The 23,046-nt window shown below is 32.7% G+C and overlaps 2 protein-coding genes across 3 annotated transcripts; one reads left to right on the top strand and one right to left on the bottom strand.

Moving 5' to 3' along the window:
* Positions 1-3,666: 3,666 nt before the first annotated feature.
* LOC120067837 (protein ECERIFERUM 26-like) lies at positions 3,667-9,673 on the top strand. The gene is made up of 2 exons (XM_039019430.2): positions 3,667-4,221; positions 8,549-9,673. Exons 1-2 carry the CDS (start codon positions 3,784-3,786, stop codon positions 9,476-9,478), a joined length of 1,368 nt encoding a protein of 455 aa, XP_038875358.2. The 5' UTR covers positions 3,667-3,783; the 3' UTR covers positions 9,479-9,673.
* Positions 9,674-10,838: 1,165 nt separating this feature from the next.
* On the bottom strand, positions 10,839-20,242 carry LOC120067835 (myb-like protein X). 2 transcript variants are annotated; one of them, XM_039019428.2, is made up of 4 exons: positions 19,649-20,242; positions 18,549-19,500; positions 12,039-13,035; positions 10,839-11,914 (listed from the first exon to the last, which is right to left on the bottom strand). In XM_039019428.2, exons 2-4 carry the CDS (start codon positions 18,624-18,626, stop codon positions 11,433-11,435), a joined length of 1,557 nt encoding a protein of 518 aa, XP_038875356.2. In that variant the 5' UTR covers positions 18,627-19,500; positions 19,649-20,242; the 3' UTR covers positions 10,839-11,432. The 2 variants fall into 2 exon arrangements, with proteins under 2 accessions (XP_038875356.2, XP_038875357.2); XM_039019429.2 differs by having other exon boundaries at positions 19,780-20,164.
* Between the last annotated feature and the right edge of the window lie 2,804 nt (positions 20,243-23,046).

Genomic DNA, 23,046 nt, shown 5'->3' on the forward strand with positions numbered 1-23,046 from the left:
TTTTTGTTTGTTAAAGTTTTTCCGGAAGATCCTAGAAAAAATATAGGAAAGAAAACACATATAATAATACAAAAAAAACTACAAAACAGGAAAAAAAAACAAACAAACAAACAAAAGAAAGAAGAGAAAGGAAGTGTTTAGAAAAAAATATAAATCAAAATAAAAGAAAAACGGATTTTTTTAAAAAAATGTAGAAAAAAAATGTAAGATGGTGGTTACCTTTTTTTGTTGGAATGGTGAAGTGAGTAAAGAAAAAGATTAATGGTATGTTTATATAAAGAAGTGTTTGATAAGTCGTCTCCTTTGCAAGGAAGTGTTTTAAGAGAAGCTAAGAAGCATAAAACAGATACGGATATGATATGATACGGTGATACGTTAATTTCTAAAAAAAAACTAAGATACAGATACGTTAAAAAAGAGAGTGAAAACTTGAAAAAAAAAATCCAGTAACGTCGAGTGATTGTTGAGCGACTAGCGTAGATGGTAAGAAAGAAGTAGAAGATGAAGATTAAAGAATGAAGTTGAGGATGAAGGAGTGTGAATCATGATTTAAATAGTGAGAGAATGGAAAAATGGAGATTTAATTATGTTTTGGATTTTTTTAAAATTTTTTATGTTTTATCATTTTAAATTTATTTTGTTTCAGATTGCTCAATTTAAGTAGATTTTATGTTTGGAAGTGATTTAAAAATGGTTGAAATCACTTTTGTCATTTTTCAAAATCACCATGAACCATGTTTAATTCTTCAAAACTAATTTTGATGATAAGAAAATTGCATTTGAAAGTATAAAATTGAAAACTAAATTAATTTTGAGTAATTAAAAGTGTGTTTTCAAGTGATTTTAAAAATGAAAAAAAAAAGTGATTTTTTTGATGATTTTAAAATCACTCCTAAACATGTACTAAAATAAATTAGGTTGTGGGTTTGGCTTTTTAAATAGTTGGGTTTAAATTTGAAAAAAAAAATTGACTCATGTATCACCTTCACATATCTATGCGTATCTGAAAATTAAAAAAAAAAAAAAAAAAATCAGATACTTCAAATCACGTATCAGACACGTATCTACCATGCATATATTTGATACCGATTCTTTACACAATTAGAAGTATTTGTACTTCGTAGAGGGAAAGTGTGTCATTCGTGAAAAAGAAAATAAGTTAAATAAAGGTATAATGGGAATATGATTAAAAGTAAAGGGCGAAATAGGAATGTGAAAATTCTTCTATTTATACCCTTCTTTAATATAGTATATATAATGAATCTGCTAACCTATATTGTATAGTCTCTGGGCTTTGAAAAATTATGACTAATAAATCATTAAACTTTCAATTTTTTACTCTAATAAGAAAATATCTAATAGTTCTTCAAATTTCTATTTTATATACAATATATCTAAAAAAAATTATTGTAAATGTATAAAATTAATTATTCTATTAAACAAAAAAAAATTTGTTTTTATCTCTAATTAAACATTAAATTTTCAAAAACCTTTTGTTATTATATGTTATTATTTATTTTTTATAATTTTTTTTAATATACAAAAAACCTGCAAACTTTGTATTTTAGGAATCTTAATAGACACAAAATCGAGAATTCATGAAACTATTAGACATTTTTCGAACTTGAGTAACTATGTATAGACACAAAGTTAACACAAATGTAAAAGTTTGTCGGCTAAACTTGTAACTTTGTATCAATGCGTGTGCCTCTCATGAAGTTATGGATCCACAACTAGTTACATATAAATGAACTTGTGTCCTTTCTCACATAAAATCCTAGATCCACTATTGACTTAGCGTATAGGTTAAGATATTTATTGAGAAGCATAGTAACTTGAGAAAGTACAACAACTAAAATTGAAAAAAATTCAAAATATAAATACCAAAATAATATCTTAACCTAACCTAGTATAATCTAATTTCTTCTTAATTAGAATTTTGGACCAATAAATAAGTGTAAGTAAATAAAATGAATATAGCAAGTTCATTTAGTCGATCATAAATTTTATGTAATAAAAATTAGTCAGATATTGATCAAATTAAATTGAAAAAGATTAAAATATATAAACAATATAGATTTTCATCACTATTCAACACCTAAAATAGTGCAAACCTAGCATTAAATATTTCCAACTTTTCTCTGCCTATAAATGGTTTTATTTAATACACCACCCCTCATTACAGCCAAGGGAAGCTAAGGAAGAAAGAAGAAAATAAACAAACAATAATAAATTGGTTAAATATAAAGGAAAAACATTGAAGTTTATAATATAAATAAAGTCAGAATTCTATTAAATGACTTTTTTTAGTAGGGATTTAAAAAAAAATCATATAAATCTCAATGTAAATTGGCTAAATATAGAAATGACATAAGCTTAAGTTAGCTAGGCATATTCAAATGTTTTTTAGGTTTAAGAAAAAAATTTGTACCTTTGGAATCAACAACCAACCATTTAAATTTAATTGTTAAATTTATGTACATTCAAATTTGTACCACTTAATTTCGGTACTTTTAAATTTGTTACAACATAGTCTCTAAACTTTAATAAGTTATCTAGTCTGAAAAATATAAGTTTAATAAATTTGTAGGGATTTAAAAAAAACCCTCTATTAAAGTTAACAACAAAATTTTCTTTGTATGTATCTCTATTAAAATAACAAATTTATATTTAAGTTTAGATGCATACATTAGTAATTTTTTTTTTTTTGAAAAAAAACCACATAAAACAACAATAAAAGGTGGCATTTTATCTTCTCACACCATCGGTTCCATGTACCATATAATTATTTCATTTGAATCACTCTTTGTCACATGAAAGTTAAGTAAATTTTGTACCAAGAACAACCTTGAGCATGGGGCGAGAGTAATGTACTAATCAAACCAAAGTCAATTCCCCCTTTTTCTTTTCCTAGGTTGAATTTATATTATTTTAGTCCACATATATACTTTTCGTTTTCTAGGTTGAATTTTACCTGCTTTTGTTTATTTTAGTTCATGTATTTCTAGTATTTATATTTTAATCTCTTTACTTTGATCAACTTTAATATATATATTTATGCATTTTAGTTGACGTACTCTCAAAATATTCCTTTTAGTCTATTCATACAATGTCAACTTTATATTAAAAAAAAATTGTTGGGTTAAAAATTTTTAGAGGCTTATTCAATAAAGGTTCAAACCCATCAAACTAATATTTAGTATCTTGTCTATTAAGTTATGGTTAGATTGTGACAAAGTAAAATAAAGTTGAGAGTACATAGAAAGAAAGAAATATTTGAAAATAGTACGAGACTTATGAAATAATATAATATATCATTATGCGAATTATCACGTTAAAATATCATTATGGTCCTTATATTTTGAAATTTGTTCAATTTTAACTAGTCCACATACTTTTAAATGATCAGTTTTTATCCTCTATTTTTAATAAATCTTAAATTTAGTCCTTTGAAGTTAATTTTTTTTAAATACATGGACTAAAAATAACAGGTTGAAAATACGGAGAAAATCTGGGAAAACTTCAAAATACAGGAAGTATAATGATATTTTAATGAGGTAAAATTGAAAGAAGGTATGGACGTATAAATGCTAATCTGACTCAAAACCACCAACGAATTGAAAATAACAGCCTATAATCAGCCCACACGTAATTAAATGCTTATTGAATCCCTCACCGGTTGTGACCAAAGAAAAGAACCCCCGCCCCTATAAAACCCCATAAAATCCCCCTCTTCCTCCTCTGTCAAAACAACCCCTCCGATCAAATCCTCCTCCTTCCGCCATGGTTTCCGGCGACGATCAACAGAGCCTCGTTCACAGCTTCAGAATCTCCTCCGTCGGTCCCGGCCATTCTATCGGATCCGACAGCGCCTATCACCTGACCGGCCTCGATTTGGCGATGAAGCTCCATTACATCAACGGAATCTACTTCTTCGATTCCGAGGCCAGCCAGACGGTGACGGTGTCGCAGATTAAGGCCGCGACGTTTACTCTCTTCAATGAATACTACGTCACCTGCGGTCGACTCAGGCGAGCGGATTCCGGCCGGCCGTTCATAAAGTGTAATGACTGTGGCGCTAGGTTTATTGAGGCGGAGTGTGATAGTACGGTGGCGGAATGGCTGAAGATGATCGGAGATGATTGGTCGGCGATGAAATTGCTGGTTTCGCAGAAGGTTATCGGACCTGAATTGCACTTTTCTCCTCCCATTTATATGCAGGTTCGTCCATTCACAACTTTTATTCCCTTCGATTATTATTATTTTTCTAAAGAAATTATAACTTGGTTGATTTGAAAAAATTATTATTATTATTGTTAGCGTCGTTTTAAATATAAAAAATATATTTAAAAATATTTATCGCAAATGTTTCAAAAGTATAAATACTTTTGGAATTTTTTACCGTGAATATTTTTTAGATTATTTTCTATTTATAAGAATTTCTCTTATTATTATTTTTAATTTAGGACAACTTAAACATTAAACAAAGATTAAAATATGGATGTCGATGTATTAATTTTATTAGATATATTGATGTACACTATAATATATTTTTTAGTTTAAATTATAGTATTATCAAGATTATTGGGTAAGAAATTGAAACTTCTAATATCTTGATCGAGAAATAATACTTTATGTTAGTTAAGTTTATGTTAATATTAGAATCTTTTTTCGTTAGAATTATATAATATAAAAGAATTTATTGCGATTGTTGTCGTAGCCTTTTCTTTTATAGGTCAATTCAAGCATAAGTATAATGCATCAATATCATTATTATCTTACCACACTCTAATGTTTGACTTAAAAAAAATAATATAAGAAGCTTGAAATTTAAGTGTTAGAATAAACTAGTCAACTTGTTTATTTTTTATGTTTTATTAATTAAATGTCACAATAAAAATTTTATTATTAATTTTTAGTATATTTGGTTTAACTTTTTAAATTTTTAATTTTAAAAATAAGTCATTTTAAAAATGTTGAAATGTTTCGTAAGTACTCGAAATGGCTTTTGACATACTTTCAAAATGTATTTTAAACACTTTTAATAAATAAAATATAAATAATAATGATTTTTTTTTTTTTAAAAAATCTCTAATCTTAACGGGCTCTTAATAATTGAATTTAAGTATGTTTTTTTTTTTTTGTTAGTTAGCTACCATATTGATTAGCTTAGGGAGCTAACGAAGTTAGGATATGCTAGTCCTCCATGGCTCTATCAAATTTCCAAATGTTTAAAAATAAAATGAATGAACATAAAAAATTAATTAAAAAAAACTTCAGAATTTTCATTTTCTTTTTTATCTTTTTGAGTTCAAAGTGAGTGGAGGAATTCAAATTTAAGAGGAGTAATCATTTGCTAATTAAGCTAATTTTATTTTAGCTTCATGATTTAAAAATCAATAGAAATATCGATAAAATGCCAATGTTGATGAATAGTCTTGAAAATTATAGAAAAAATATCTAAATTAATAAATAAAAGTGTCCACTTTTTAAACAAATTAATATGTTTATTGCTTATTTTATATTTATATTACTAATATATATTTTTTTATTTTTTATGTTTTATAAATTTTTTACGATACAATAAAATGTTAATTCACCTCTTATATTGATGTAGAAATCAAATAAATGTGAAAATATGACATGGAGATGAATATCATGATTAACGTACTTAAATGATTTTCTTCTTTTATCATTACTCAAACAGTAAAACTTTAGTTGTTAGTATCACGCATTAAGTGTTATGTTTATTTTCACTTATAATATATATATATATATAAACGTTATTTTCTCAGATATTGAAAGCCATATTCCAACGGTGTGAAGTAAACATTTCATATTTTTCCCAGAAAAAAAATAATTATTAATTAAAAAAAGCCCTTTCATATGTTCCTCTACCATTAATATTTTCTTTTAAAAAAAAAATGATTTCCTCCATCATTGATTCATTATCATATATTTATTTAAATTAGATTTTTTACATGTCCACGTTGGACAAATTGGTGGGAAGTTCAATTTTCACTCTCACATGTTATTAAATTCTAAAAAAAATAACAAACAAAAAAAAGTTTATTTTCCTAAATATTTATAGGTACATTCTTATTGTTATTGGTCTGTTTAAAATACCTTTAAATCATTAAAACTAAATCAGAATTTTGGGAGTAACAATTTGTTTTACTAAAAAGTAAAGTCTTAGTTATGGTGTTGTATAGTTTAAACATCTCTTGAGTTTCTTTTTAAGTTTAACTTTTTAGAAATTTTAATCCTATATTTTAACAAAGAAATAATAATAAATTAAATACTATTGTTAATTCAATTTTAGATATAATTGTAGTACGGCTTCCCATTTTCAATGATTTAGTACATTAAATTTTCTAAGGACAGACTAAATATAAATCTTAAGAAAGTTAATATTGAAATAAAGTATTTGAAAATTATTGCATAAAATCATGGTCATTGGAGCTAGGAAAAAAAGGTAAAAGAATAATTCTAAATAAATGAATTCTGACCTTAGGTTTTGCTAATATATAGGGATTTATATCAACAAACGGAATTAGGTCACATCATATGTACAAAAGAGATCGTTTCTCTATATACATAAAAATTTTAGATCATTCTAACGAGTGTAAAAAATATCTATCTGAGTTCAATAATGGGGAGAATAAAGCCAACTAGAAAATAGGGATATATATGGGTTGGGTTAGGGGATTTTTTTGGATCAACCAAAAAATTCGGATGGGTGGGATTGATTACTCGAATAGGATCTCCAACTCATCCCAATCCAACCCTTATAATTTAGGTTGGATAGTTCAAATTGTCGAGACATTTGAACATTCTATACTAAAAAAAAAAATTCAGCAAATTAAAATTTGTATCTCGAATTTTCTGAGTTTTGTTCTCTTACTTTCATCAATTATTGAAAGGTTGGTAGGTGAGAGACATGGCTCCATCACGAAGAGAGAGTAGAGTTTAATTTGCTTTTAATGATGGCAGTAAATAATGAGTGGGTTTCTAGTTGTGGGACAGCTTTTTCTCATATTTCTTGGACATGTTTTTTGAGTCTAAATCTTATTTTCATCTATGATATTTGAGTCTTATTTTATTTTGGTTCTTTAAATTTTTAAAAATTATTGTTTTATCTCTAAACTTTTAAAAAGTAAAAGTGTTTATTTTGGCTCTTATCATTAAAAATTTATCAACTCTTTGATGAAATTGCATTTAGCATGTGTTGAACAAAATAAAAATGAAATACAATGTCAACAATCAATGCGCCAAAATATTGAACGGCCAAAATCTTGAATGCAAAATGAGAAAATTTTTTTGCCGCATAATTCAAAATTGAAACCCTACATTTTTTGGCACAACTAACTTATTTGATTTTAAAATATAAGTTTTCTCCTCATTTTGTTTAAGAATTAATAAAATTTTAATAGCAGAGACCAAAGTAAGCATCTTTTAAAAGTTTAGGGACTAGATTGACATTTTTAGAAATTTATGGATTAAAATAGAACAAGTTTTAAAGTTGAACGACAAAATTTTATTTTCCTATATTCAAATATATATATATATATATATATTTCTTGAAGTTTTGTCTAATTCTAGTCTATATATTTTCAATAAATTTTAAATTTAAGTCTCTCAAAATTAATTTTTATCGAAATTGATTAATTTTCATCAAAGAAAAATACAATATGAGAATATGTTTTCAAAAGCTATAGTAAAAATGATTATATATAACAAAATTTAAGATTTATTAAAAATATAGGGATTAAAATTAGACAATTGAAAATACATTGATTAAAATAGAATAAACTTCAAAATATAGGGCCTAAAATAATATTTTAACCTTTTATCATTATTATTATTATTTATTTTATTTTTGGTAGGGGAGGCAGCATGGTTCTCTTTTTCGGCCCATAAAATTTTCACTGTTATCAGTTTTTAATAAAATTAATACATAAAAAACGACTGAATGAAACTGGTACACTGTCACACTGTCACTCGTGATTTTATTAGTCGATGTAAATATTGCCCCTATCTATTCTATTTAAGTTTAAAAAAATAACATTAATTTAATATTATAAGAGCGTGACACGTGCATGTCATATTGTCCATACTTTTTTCTAAACAATTGCATAGCAAAAAAAATTCAAACCATTAATTTAAAACAGTGAACTTCAACAAAATTTTAGGTTTGATAATCATTTGATTTTTCTTTTTAATGATGATTTTCATCTTGGTTAAATTCTAAAAATACAAAATATAAAACAATTTTTAGTTTATAAGCTTAATTATCAAACGATTATTATACATATTGCCAAAACATTTCTCTAAATAGTTTTAAATCTTAAGTAATTTATAAGAGAGTCATAAACTTCATTTGATAGGTATCATTAGAATTTTTTCGTTAATTTTTCATATTTTACTCCATAAAAGTTTTTTTTTTTTTTTTTTAAGTTCAGAAATGAAATAATTATCAAAATTAAACAACAAATACCAAAAAAAAAAAAAAAACTAATATTTGAATATTATATTATTATGTTTACAGGTAACGAGATTCAAATGCAAAGGAATGTCAATTGGGCTGAGCTGGGCCCACTTCCTCGGCGACGCCTTCTCCGCCGCCGCGTTCATGAACTCTCTCACCAATATCATCTTCGGCGCTGGCGCTGGCGCTACCGCCGTCACACCCCCGCCACAACCCGTCCTTGGCACCATCACAACCACTCCACCGCCCAAACCTCCAGTCAACACCACCGCCAAACCCCCACTTTCCCTTCGGCGAGTTGACCCAGTCGGGGACCACTGGATCCCCACCAACAAGTACAAAATGGAATCATTTTCCTTCAAATTAAACGCGACCCAATTGGCCAAATTACAAACCCAAATGCCCCACCAAACCCCACCTTTCGAATCCATCTGCGCCGCTCTATGGCAGTCAATAGCCAAGCTCAGGCGAGGCTCCGAACCCACGACGGTGACTCTCTGCAAACTTGACCCAATTAAACAACAGGGGAAAATAATTGGGAACACCCAAAAGATCAGCACAGTCAAATCCGCCGCCGCCGCCATCTCCAACGTCGACCGGAGGGATACTGCAGCGCTGCTGGTAGCTAGCGGGGTGGAGGAAGAAGGGGAGCTCATAGAAGAGGCTGTGGATAGGGACGATGGAGTGAGTGATTTCATTGTTTATGGGGCGAATCTGACGTTTGTGAAATGGGATGAAGCTGATTTGTATGGAAATGGGATTATGGAATTGGATTTTGGGAGACCCAAATTTGTGCATTACACCTTGCACGGCATCGGAGACGGTGGAGTGGTGGTGGTCGTTCCTGGACCAGCAGATGATGGGGTCGGTGGCCATGACGACGACGACCGCGGGAGGTATGTGACTGTGATTCTGCCGGAGAATGAAGTGGTGGGGCTGAAGGCTGAGTTGATGGCCAATGGAATGTTCCTGGAGAAACATAAGGAATGAGCCAATGAGATGTTTGTGGATAAAGTTAAAGGATTTTTTTTTTTTTTTTTGGTCAAAGCTAAGAACATCAAAATAGTTGTGTTTTTCGCTCTGTTGTGTGTACTAAGAGCCAAATGAGAATAGTGAAAATACCTAGAAAGAATAATACTCATCGATGTAGCGATGAGTAGGAATTTGAGCTTGGTAGCTTTATGATATGGTGTTTTTTTAGCAAGTAAAGTAATTTCAATAGTACGTCTAATTGATACAAATCGATAAAAATGATTGATACAAATCGATAAAAATGTACCTTATTGAAAAGTGCTTAGAAACTTGGTGAAGAAATGAGTTAGAATTTTATTTAAGATTGCATGGGAAATTTCATACTTAAACCATTGACCAAAATATTGTTTTGGTACATGCAGAAATTTCGAAGTTGCCGGTAAAATATTTTAGTTTAAAATAGAGTTGGAGATGAAAATGCCAGTATAATTTGGAAATGGAGATTGAGTACCAACCAAACTTGTTTAGATTACTATGCATGTCTTTGACTTTCTCTTAAATTATCAATTAATTTTTTTAAAAAAATTAATTACTTAAACTAGTAGGAAATAATAGAAGTACATCTTTTATCACAAACTTATATTAACTTATACTTACAATGTTTGGGTTGAATTATTATTTTTATTAATAAAAGATATGAAATGAAAAAGTTTCAAATAAACAAAGAAATCTTCAACTCCAATTCCCCCAAATCAAGAACAAGAAGTGCACCTCCAACACTCCCCCCACCCTTCTGTGATAAAATAAAGTTCTAAAAGAATAATTTGAAAAATAAAATTTAAAAACTATTCATCCAAATATATAATATAACTAAAAGAACCCCTAAATCTGCCTATACAATTGATTTCAAGTTATCAAAGTATCCAATAATCTCAACTTCTACAACTCAACTGATTGCCAACTCTACCAAACAAATTTCATAACTAGTTCTCAAACCAGAGTATCAGAAAACTAAAAGAAGATTGAGGCAAAAAGAATCAAAATGCAGGATTTACAAAGGATTCTTCAACTTACCATCAGGTTTCAATGATTGTGAGAGAGACACCAACACCTGCCAACCAATTAACTTCAACAGCGTCCATTCTTGTTCTAATGCTATTCCCCATCTTGCAGCCTAATTGATAGGAAACAAATTTATGGAGAGAGATCTTAGAAGCTAACAAATCACTGCAATGGCTACCACAAAGTCCGACACCAGAATAGAAAGCTAGCAAAGAGGAGAAATTTTCTTGAGCTCAATAAGGGTAGTTAAGCTTTCTGTATCTTCAAAAGCAAACCAGCAGTCTTTATCATCATCTAGGAATGAAAAATGAAGATGTGAAAACTAATCCACAGGGCTCATAAATGAATTGCACTACTTTCCTTTTCCCTCTATCTTACATTTTCTGTAAATAAAAGTTCTATGATACAAATCAAAATTGTGGTGGAGTTGTAAAGACCACATCTAATTCCTTTCACATTCTCAATTAGAAAGTGCTTTTTTCAGCTCCAAGCAAATTAAATAAAATACCACAAGATCACACCTCCTCTCTCACTCATTCACTCACTCTCTCTCTCTCTCTCTCTCTGCAGGCAAACCTCCCAGAGCTGCCTTTATGAATTTTCTCATTTCAATGAATTAGTTATTTAATGTCCTAAGCCAAAAACCACCTTCCATACCTAGCCCACCCCTCAACGATCAAGAGCAATCCAGATGATGCTGTTCCAATGAACAATTTGATAGCAAGATTATCAAAATCACATGTCCAGCTACAGCTGCAAGAATGGATCTCTTCTCCCAATGTGTTTTGAGGGAGTTGGTGCAATGTGGTTGTCGGTGAATCACCACTCCAACACAATTTCAAGGCGGGTCTACCTACCCCCAAGTCAGATAGAGTCAAGTTGGTAAATCATGCCCAATCATGTGAGACCGTCAGTATGGAATAACATAAGGCAGAGCATAAACATCAGCTGATTCTATCTGCATTGCCTCAGCCCATACTTGCGGCATTTCCTCGGCCTCCGAAGCTTCCAACTTGGGCTTCATCACTAGGGAAGTATTGCTGCTAAATAACCAATCTTGGTTGTCAGAATCTGACAATTCCTCCATTTTGGGTACCGAATATACCTGACTCAAGTGCTTGGAATCTGGATGGGGTGATTTTTTATGAATTGGAGTAGGTTGAAGATGATCATCTTGTCCACCCGACTTGTGTTTCGAAGAGGCAGGTGGGTGGTGAGCTTCAATAATGCCATTAATCTTGCGTTCTTTACTAACCAAAATAAGGTCATTTGACACAGCCTGTCTGTCTGAAGGAGGCAAGGGGGAAGTCGAGCACGGTTCCAGTATCCTACCATTTTCCTTCAATGGATGAGAATTAGGCTTCAACAACTTACCGGATCTGTTGTCAATTGCTGAAAGAAAATTAAGAAAACTATTTTGAGAGCTAAAAGAGTTACCAGTATAAACTACAACCAAGTTCAATTAATAGATCCATAGCCAAACAATTACGTGGTTCATTTATACAAATTAACTCACCATGCAAGACTCCATTAGGCTCAAAATCCTTTCGTTTCTTAATTAAGTTTTCCTCAACTGCAGCACCTATATTGCTGTCAGGAAGTTGTGATGTATTCGTATTTGTAGAATGTCTACCTAATAGGTTATCCTTATTGATCTCTTTTGTTTTATCTACCATGGCATTCTTCTCTTCCACCATCTCCTTCTCCTTCACTTTCTTTTCTTTCTTCTCTTTTTTCTTCTCTTTATCACTCTCTTTATCATTCGACCGTCCTTTCTTCTCTTTATCTTTATCCTTGTGTTTGCTCCGTTTTTCTTCACCTTCTTTCTGTCTGGTTTTATCATTTGCTTCTTTCCTTCTCTCTGCACTTTTCTCCATTTGTTTAAACATTCCTGGAACTCCAGATTCAACAGTCGCAGTTGCAGTCGTGGCGGAACTTGGGACTGCAGAATTGCCACTAAATCTTTCCTCATGTCTAATTCCCTGACCATTGTATTTTTTTTCATCAATTTTCTTGTTCTTGCTTTGTTCCTTAGCTTCAAACAAGGTCTCAGAACTCCTACCCATCTGTGTGACCATTCCATCATCCCTTCTTGGTTGTGCAACAGCAAACTTCTCAACTTTTGCAGTTCCACCGTCCTCAATTCTCCTCCCCACCTCCAGCACCATTTTTGAGTTCTTGGCTTCCTTAGAAAGAAAGGCATTCTGGCTAATCTTATTTCCAACGTAAGAATCAAATTGCCCAGCATGCTTCTCCTCTTGAACACTGTTATGTTTGACTCTAACAGCTTCCTCTCCATTTTGACTCCCAATTTTCCCCGAATTTCTACTCTCCTCCGTGGCACGTGCTTTCTCCTTCTCCTTATTCCTATCCTTCTTTTTGTCTCTGTCTTTCTTTTTGTCTTTCTTTTCCCGACGTTTCTCATCACTTTTATCCTTATCTCTTTTTTCTTTGCCCTCTCTCTTCTCCTTCTCTTTCTTCTCCTTTTTATGCTTTTTCTCTTTGCTCTTTTCCTACCAATCAGAAAGAAGAGTGTGGATATTAGAGAAAAATCATTTCAAAATGAGGGGAAAACGTCTTTTCTCAATTTCTATATGCTATGTCCATAACCTATGAAATGATGAAACTCAGCTTATTATAAACTGGAATTGAAACAAGATCAAATAGAAACTTTTATGTATGTCTCTTTTAAATGAAACGGTGCTACAAGAAATATTTAAAAAGCGAAAAAAGTTAAGATTAAAATAAAATCGTTAGAAGTCAATGCACCACATCATCAGAGTAACGATAAACTACTGCATAAGAGAGAACTAGACGTTTGCAATATTCAATCATCTCATACAATTTCACAGAACATCAAGCATTTGTGTTGCTTTAAATAAATCTTTTGAATCTCGCAAAGGACCAAAAAAAATTTTCAATACCAACTCCAGTTCAAGCATTCACAAAACAGCATGGAACACATTGTACTGAATGTTTCAGATTGCCGCTTATAACACAAGAGCAAAACAAAAACATGTAAGCCTGTGAAGGCTCCAAATATAAGACTATGGGAAGGTATTGACGTGTATTGATAAAAAGCTCTTTCTAGTTCTAGATTCTCTCTTTTTCTGCGTGCAGAGATTTGAGTCTATTAAGTTAGGGGTTTCCTCTCTGGTTCTACTATGTTTCCTTCTTTGTTTCTCTCTGGGTGTATCTCTGTCAGTGAGTTCTTCTAACTATTCTAAAGAAAAATAGAGAAAACAATTTAAGATTGCCTCAAACTCCCTTTAGTGATCACTAGTTTTTATTTCACTCTCTTTTTTTATTTGTATATTTTTGGGTGATTGGAGGACACACACAAGTGAGACGGGTAAAATAAGGCTAATACCACTTATTTTCTTTACGAATGTGTTTGAATAAGACTTTGGTTTCTTGGTCCAATGAACGTTTAGCAAGGCCAAGAGCATAGATTAGTTGATAAAGACATCACTATAATAATAGTAGTAATAATAATTTTTTTAAAAAAAATTAAGAAATTAAAGAAAGAAAAGAGGAAAAAATCAACCTTGACCCTAAACTCGGGGAGTTGTATCAATATTAACCCTAAACTTTCACTACAAATGTAGTCTCAGTCTTGGGAAGCTTGTAAAAAAGGATCAAAATGAGGATAGTGATTTTTCAATGAAATGGAAGAATTCTGGCATAGAATTATCCATTAGCAAATATGGTTTGAGCAAATAAGATGGAACTCTCTGTCAGCTTACTGGAGAAGTGCTAGAAGCCCTTCAAATTATATGTCCAAATGCACCAAGCATACTGAATACTTTTTCTTGGAAAGACGTTACAACAAATAAACCAGCCTTTTTTAAGTACACAAACACTATCAGTTGGCTAAGCTTACAAATGTCTACATCATAGTTGCTGACCCGGAAAGCATAAGGGATGTGATTTTATTTTAAAATGAGACCCACCTTTCAGTCTTAAGATCTAAGAATAGGCTGCTCCATCCAATAATAGTCATAAAATTTGGCTTCGTCAGTAGCCTGATATGAGAAGATGGCCTCTGAAGGAATCTTATTGTTTTACTAGTAAGCCTCCGTTTAGGCATCATTACAATTTAGATGACACAAAAAAAAACCAAACAACATTAAGCTCTTTATTTCGACTTTCCAAGCAATCTAATTACAGTGGATCTATGTACTGAACTACCTAACATAGCCTTGTTCTAGATACTTATTAGCAACGCTTGTGTACAAAAGTTGCCATAGTCAAAGCGAAAGCCATATCTATATCTATTCTTTCACAGAATTCTTGCTCTGGATACACTATGGGTCATTGAGCAAAAGTTTTCAGGTAAGATCATCAAACTGTGGAGTTGAAAACTAAGGGGCAAAAGGTCTTGATTGTCTGCTCACTCTAAGGAAGTCTGTACCATTAAGGGAAAAGAAGATGGAACGTAACTTCTTTGGACCTAAGAAAACTGTCAACCCCTTCAGGATCCAATTCCTCTGAATAGTACAAGAAATAGGAGAGAGAATTGCAGTCAACCGATATATTAAAGGAAAAAAGCTTAATTTGAAGGTGAAGTCTCCCAAGATCTCAAGTTTATACAGTCTGCCATCCACAGAGGTGCCTACTCCAAAATTTTCTACGAATAAGAGTTTGATGGAGATCTCATAAACCAACCCACAAAATCCTTAAAACATTTTCAGTTCTAAAATATGTGTATTATAAAAGGAGCAAATTAAATATGAACTCTGAATTAGAAAGTATCTTTTCTTTCTTAAAAAAAATTTGAAAGACCAAGCCTTAAATTGGGGGGGTACTTTAAAAAAAATGTACCAGAAGGCCAACACTAGCAAGAGAAAAACAAAAGACGGGCCCTACAGACAACACCACAAGGAGACAAACACAAGTACAAGTCTAGCAACCTAAGAAGAGGCATCCATCCAAAAAGAATTAATGAATAATTTCAAAATCCTTAAACACAAACACCCAGAGAGAAGCATTAAATCTAGACAAGGATCAAGCCTCCTCCTCTCTCATCTCTCCATAGCCCTAAAGATTCAATTGTTTTTCTCGATCCAGATACCCAAATAATAATAAATCAATCATTATAACATGATGTAATACAAAAAGAGATCATTGCAAACAGTTTGTTGGAATAAACTCTAATTATTCAAATATGGCTAATTTTAGCAATGGCACCAGGATGGAATTCTTTGAAACTTCGCAGTCGACAATATAAGAGAACAGAATTCATACAAGAACATGTATTATTCCTACTAAGATCCATGCTTCTCAAATACCATTTTGTAGATTAATTAATTAGTACCACTCCTTCCCTCATCTCTCAAACAACACAATACAAGAACACCAAAAACAGACAACAAATTAAGAATCTGACACTAATGTAATATAAAAGGACTAGATAAGAAATTAAGAATCTGATGCTATTGTAAAATAAAGCTGCAACAAAAGGACTGCAAGTTCAAGAAAGATTTGTAAGAGGGAAGATCAAACAAAAGGACTGGATGAGAAATTCAAACAAAAGCAGCAAGCAAAGTGAAGACAGTCACACATATCTAACAAACAACTCTATCATCGCATATTCATATAACTGATTTAAATCAAAACAAGAAGTATAGACAAGTTCCACACAAGTAGTAATCTAGAGTTTCTTGATGTTCATCATCAGAGACATGTCCATTACCAAAAGCATGCAAACCAATCACAATTCCAATAATCGAAAAAGATTTTTTTTCAAGCACTGATCATAAAAGCCAGATTGTAGGTGTTGGTATCATGTCACATGTCCTATACATCAACAGAGGCCTAACATGAGTTTGACACCTCAAGATGAGGTTTCCAATTTATTTAGAAACACAAGAACCCCAACATGAGAAGATATGCAGTAACAATTAGAAGAAAAAGGGAAACAACCCAGATGATTTTAGCCTGGATGTATAAATAAAAATTTGGGTCTATGAATCAAGTCAAATTCAACCTTTGTTTGAGAAGGCAGAAAATTATAAACCATTGGCAGCAACCTCCGCCCCCCCCCCCAAAAAAAAAAAAGAAAAAAAAAATCACTTGTAGGGTTGATAAAAATATAAAAAACCCAGCCATCATCCTTACCCCATAACTCGACAGCTTCTCCAAGAGCAAGGCCCAACTTTATCACTCACCCCCCATGCTCTGGCCATGCTTTCACATCTTTTACTTCTCCTTTCATGCTCGTATCTCTCTCAGGTTCTCAATTCATCTCACAGTTATTTATCCTTCTCTCTATACACAACAAGCTATCTAGCTCGATTCAAATAGTTAGATTTGCAATTATGGAGTAGTACATGAGATTCTATATATGAGCTTCATTTTTAACTTCCAATAGTGAGAACCTTAGGATTCTCATTTGAAACGTGTGCTTTGGTGGTTTTTTTTTTTTTATATCCATGAGTGTCGAGGTCAGCTTACACACACCTCAACTAATCTCACGTGACAATCTGTCTAATCCTACGACATTTGAGTGTCAACAAAACTCCTAAGATATTAAATCCTAGGTAGGTAGCCACCATGGATTAAACCCATAACAAAACTCCTAAGATATTACATCCTAGGTAGGTAGCCACCATGGATTAAACCCATAACCTCTTAGCTCTTTATCAAACGGATGTTCCCTTATTTACCACTAGGTCAACCATGAAGGTTTAAACTTGTGCTTTGGTTATACAATATTTCTTTTCCCATGTTAGCTTCGCATGAGAGCCTTAGGATTCTCATTTGAATGTAAATTTCGGAAGTAGTCTTCTCCCAAGCCACCAACCAAAGAAGCCTACTGGAATTGTACCCTTACAATGTAGTTAAAAAAATGGAAGTCCTTGAGATGAGATGGGAAACATAGGCTATAGATCTGGAAGGGGAGATTAAGAAGTGGAAATCCTCAAAGAATTCAAGTGATCAACATATCAAAATTATTAGAAACCTGATAAAATTGGGCTGGAGAAATCAAATCCAAAGATTTGATAGAGTTAGCACTTAGCAGATTCATAGGAGAAGCTTCCCCATAGAAGACACAGAAGAATTCATGTCCCAAGGTTAGGCTGAAGGAGATTGAAAAGAAAACTCTCCCGTTTGAACAGCTCCCCGACAAGAATTGCTAAGTAAAACTCTTGGGAAATTTTTTGAATCACTGATATAATGGGCCATCCAGTGCGATGATACAAAGCTGAAAGATCTGGTCTCACCCCACACTTGAGATACTTGAAATGCCAAACGACAAATAATATGTATCAATGTATATATATGTCAAAGGTGAAGAGCATTTTTTCAAAAATATCTTTGAGAAAAGAATCAAAAACTTCCACGACGCCAACTAAAGGCTATATCAAACATTGTCAAATACATGGTCAACTGTTAAACAATATCTACAAACAATTTCATCATTGTAATACCAAAAAAGTGAGGCTATATTGCCATCTACAGCTACCATTTATCCAAAGAAACACGTGAATGTGGCAGAAATATTTTTCAGATTCTCAAGATGCACAAGAACACCCAAAAAAAGGCAGATACAAACAAACAAAACAAAATACAAGGAGGAAAGTAGCTGGCAGAGAGCTAGTCTATAAATCATCTAATAAGCTAGGATCTATGAAATGAGGCAATGGCATACATGATTATCTTGAGATCCACTACCATCCATTGCTTTTAATCTAACTAACATATGAATTGTTCATTTTACTTGGGACACTTGGAATGGTTATGCAGAATAATATTCAATTTTTAAGAAACGGCAGTGAATCTAACAGTTTATGATACCAGTAATGCTTAAAGAAAATAGAAGGACCAGTTGATTCATCTAAATGCCAAACAAGTCTAGTCATTTGAGCCTTTATGATGATTGTGAAATCATGCCTAATAAACCTCCCAGAATGGAGTTATAGTAGGTTGCTCCATGTTGAATCATAAGGGCCAGTAAATGATTCTTCTCCATCAAATATCTCACAAGTATTATATGTATCATAAGACAAGGAAAGTTATAAACCTTTTTTAGTAGGTCTGCATCCTCTGCCCTAGACTTCTTTTCATATCCTGGTGGCGGAAATGGAAAGCAGCGCGACATTGCACAGAGTAATACAAAAAACAAGAGCTCTTTCCACAAGCGAAAATGCTATAACTACTTTCCAGAAGCACTGTTCCGAAAAAGGAACGAACAAGAAACTAAGCTGCTGTCCATGCACCATGTCCTCGCATTCATTTCCAGTTTCAATATTCCTCCATGAGCTTCTTAGTCAATCCCACAGATGCAATTCGCAAACCTTGGAGAACTCTTACCACTTAAAAAAACGAGTAGAGGAATAATAAGCACAGGCCAAGAGATAATATTTCCAAAATTCTCAACAAAAAGAGATACTAAGAGCCAACTCTGCCACTGGACTAAATGAATTCTAATCCAGTTCCCGAATATCAGAGAAAACCTAAATACGAAAGGACAAAATCAATTGAAACGCAGACAAAAAGAACTCCTTAGCAACAAATTAAGCACAAATTAGCTCTCGCGATCAGTTCGTGGAAAATGTCAATGACTCAACGCAATGGCCTCTTGATTATCCTTTTGGGCAAATTATTAAACCAACAGAACTCCAAAATTAGAGCTGAAACACCAGAAACAGTATCGAAAATCCCTTGTAATCCAAAAAATTGATTGGGTTGAAACTGATCACTATCAAAAACAAGTCTATAATGTGCAATCCTCTTCCATGATCAGACCAGCAAAGTTCAGTTCATTCAAGTGGTACGTTACAGTTTCAAAATCGCAGCCTCGGCAAAGTACAGACTAAAACCAGAATCCCACAAAAGATCGGAGCTCCAGCCCATTCTAGAGAAAGCGCGATGTCCCAGTCACAATCATACTTTCAATCCATAGCCGGTTCCAAACCCTAATTAGTGCAAACCCGATAAATTGGAGAGCCACCCAGTTACGATCCGTCAAAACCCTAGAAAATCCACCGAATAGATGAGCACATAGCCAGTACCAAAACCCTAAATTTTCAATCCTCAAAAACAAAAAACCGAGAATCCGAAGAAATCTTTTTTAAAACAAAGAAATAGATAGATAGAATCAAAACCCTGAAAAAAGACTACCTATTCAATTATAGGGTATCGATGAAAAGGGTAAAAGCAGCTCGATTTAGCCCGATAACGAAGAAATTCCAAGGGAAAAATCAAGTGGGTCGATGAGAGAAAGTGATTCGGCAATTGGGTAATGAGATTACCTTGTCCGCTACAGAGTAGGCAATGTAGAAGGACAAGATCTCTCTCCTATCTCGCTCAAACAGAGATTAACGAGAAACAGAAGGCATATGAAATGGAAACAAGGAAGAAAACCCAAAAAGACAAAAAAAAAAAAAAAAAAACTAATCAAAATTAGAGGAGGAAGAGAAAGAGCTGTTTGTAGCTCAAGATTCTCTCTTCTTTCTCTTCTCTTCTTCTGTATGTAGAGATTTGAGTCTATTAAGTGTGTAAAAATTGGGGGTTTCTTCTCTTGGTTCTACTGAGTTTCCTTCTTTGTTTCTCTTTGGTTGTATCTCTGTCTCTGAGTTCTCCCAACTATTCTCAAGAAAAAATAGAGAAAACGATTTGAGAATGCCTCAAACTTCCTCTTCCTTCCTAGTGATTACTAGTTTTTTATTTCTCTCTCTCTATTTTTTTTTCTTTTTTTTAATATATTTTTGGGTCATTGGTGGTCACACGCAAGTGGGAGAGGGGTAAAATAGGGTTAATTCTATTTGTATTCCTTTACAATTGTGTTTGAATATAACTCCAAGAGTTGTAAGAAATAGATTTTTTTTTAAAATAATGTTATTTTAATCATTATTAACAAAAATATTGTTGGGCTAAAAGTATTGATAAAAATGGAGTAGTGGAATCGTGGACTCGGTACATGATTATCCCTAAATCGTGGACGAGATCCACGACTTCCTTCGTAGTATGTGAATCTGCCACACCTGGTAGTGACATGACACATGCAGACTGCCACATGTACAGGCATGCAGCATAGGGTCCACGACTATCGTAAATCATGTACGGGGTACACGACTTAGTGGTCTCAAAAGCAGCCCCACAACCTTCTCCCTTCACTTTCTTCCACATCTCAAACTTCCTCCCTTTCTGCCTTTCTCTCACAGTCATCGTTTGCCACCTCCACTGCCACCGTCTGTATTCCGCCATCGACGATCATCCACTATCCATGATCGTTCGTCATCCACCATCGTCACCGTTCTTTCTGTCACTGCCGATTGTAGGCAATGTTTTGTCTTTTCCCCCCCAATATATGATATTGTACTCCATAGATATACTATTTTATTTAAATGTATGCATAAAAAAACTAGAGTTTTGACCTATTTTGGTTGAAACTTGGGATTGCGCTCCATAAATCTAGTATTGTGTAAGATTTGAATGTTTTATTTTTATTTTTATTTTTTGTAGTTTAATATTATAAGTTGGACTAAACATTTGGGTTGTAGTTGATTTTTTTTATTATTATTTTAATATTATAAGATTGGACTGTTTGGATTGGTCATAAAATAAAATTCGGACTGTTTGGAGTTTTGATCTATTTGGTCTGTTTGGACTGTTTAAAAAAACAAACTTTTTGGACTGTTCATAAAATTGAGCTTAAATTATCTTTTGAACTTGTGTTGGATTGGATTGTTAGTATTAACATATTTTTTTTTGTCAACTATAACAGTTGAAAAGATTTGAGTAAATATGTCGATGTGTCTTGAAGATTTAGTCATTCTTGAACTTGGAAATGATGGGGATAGTGATATTGACGTAGAACTTGATGAATTATTTGGAAATGAAAGAAGTGGAGAACATGTCTTGAGTTGATACCATAAGAGATGTTCACCCAAATAGATTGAGACATTACTAATTCAACCTGTGAACAAGGGTCAACATTGGAGGAAAGGAGTAGATGTGTAGAAATTCTAGTTTAATACAAAAAGAAACGTTATTTGACACTAAAGTAGATCTATAACTGGCTGTTAAAAAATACTGCATGATAGAACACTATGAGATTGTCGTAGCAGAATCGAACCAAGATATTTGGTATGTGAGATGCAAACAGTGGCATGATGGTTGTGATTGGAGGTTACGGACATGTCGGCGTAAAACACATGAGATGTTTGAAATTACTAGACTTGAATGAGAGCACTCATATTTGTACTCATAATTGATACAGGATGATTCACAGCTTGATTCAAATTTTATGAGTATTGAAATCTAAAATATGGTTAGAGCTAATCCTCGGTTCCTATGGCCTTACTCCAAGAAGCAATTAAAAAACAATATGGGTATAATATTAATTATAGACGGGTGTGGCAAGCTAAGAGAAAAACATTGATTGTTGTATTTAGGTGACTGGGAGAAATCATATTCAAAGCTTCCATATTGGTTGAGTGATGTTATGCATTATAATCCTAGAACACGATCGGATTGGTATTTTCTTCTGTTTAATGTTCCAGGTATGACTATTTTTTGTCAAATTTTATGGTCCTTCATGTTGGGTGTTATGTCCTAAAACTCGTAGGTTTGTAAAAAATTAAACTTATTCTGAAAATTCAATAAGTTGTTATTTAATATATGAATTGCTTATTTCGCTTTAGAAATAAATCCAATAAACTAAAAGATCCATGACTATTACATGAATACTTGAATTTTATGTGGAGACATAAAAGTGGATCAGGTTCGAGTAAATAGTAAAAAAGATCTATAGTATATGAATAAGGTTTGATGCCTTATTCTAGTAACACTATTGGATGTGACCCACTCTGTAGTTGTTACAAGGAATTATAAAATGCTATTGACGAAGTGATCCTAATTCGTACATATTATGACATAAGGAGTGGGGGTGTCCTGTGCAATCAGTTTGCACAAGATTGGACTACGAAATAAGTCACTCTTACTTTATAATGTTGTTTATTGTTTAAAATTGACTATTTCAAAGCGATGACCTAAGTAACTTGACCTTAATCTTGAGCTAACTATGAACTCCTGTTTATTCTAGATTATCCTTAAATTTGCATAGGTGAGAGTTGACTCAACAGCGCTGGCTCAATAAACCTCCATTCAGGGGTAAGACTGGGTAGATAGCTGGGGGCATAAGGTGCAAGATGGAAGTCACTCCTACCCATTTTTAAGGATAGTAGAGAGGTTGTTCCCTTAAGTGCTAACTCCAAGTCTTGAACAAGAGGCCTCACTCTCTCATTGGTTGGAGAGGGACTCGGTTTGTTGATCAGATCACAAACCAATTGTTCATTAGAGGATCAGCGGGACTTAAAGAACAAAAGGTAATCTCAGGAGTAAAACAGACATTTGACCCAACAGTTGGAACAACCTGTGAAGGGTTAACTTACTAATCGTGGTTATATCGAGTGGACATAATATATCTACAGTGAGGGGAGTGCAACTCTGGACATAATATGATTTCAATATTAAATTCATGAATTCGATTCATGATGGTGGAATTAGTGTTAAAT

This window comes from Benincasa hispida, chromosome 12 (assembly GCF_027475165.1).
Source record: "Benincasa hispida cultivar pf3 chromosome 12, pf3_genome.v1.1, whole genome shotgun sequence".
In the NCBI taxonomy this organism is placed as follows: Eukaryota; Viridiplantae; Streptophyta; class Magnoliopsida; order Cucurbitales; family Cucurbitaceae; genus Benincasa; species Benincasa hispida.

Excerpts from the sequence above, each read along its gene's own strand:
- LOC120067837 (XM_039019430.2), top strand. The coding sequence starts at position 3,784 with ATGGTTTCCGGCGACGATCAACAGAGCCTCGTTCACAGCTTCAGAATC. Across the intron at positions 4,222-8,548 it reads CTCCTCCCATTTATATGCAG|GTAACGAGATTCAAATGCAA; the intron begins GTTCGTCCATTC and ends TTATGTTTACAG.
- LOC120067835 (XM_039019428.2), bottom strand. The coding sequence starts at position 18,626 with ATGTCGCGCTGCTTTCCATTTCCGCCACCAGGATATGAAAAGAAGTCT. Across the intron at positions 13,036-18,548 it reads ATGCAGACCTACTAAAAAAG|GAAAAGAGCAAAGAGAAAAA; the intron begins GTTTATAACTTT and ends TCTGATTGGTAG. Across the intron at positions 11,915-12,038 it reads GCCTAATGGAGTCTTGCATG|CAATTGACAACAGATCCGGT; the intron begins GTGAGTTAATTT and ends ATTTTCTTTCAG.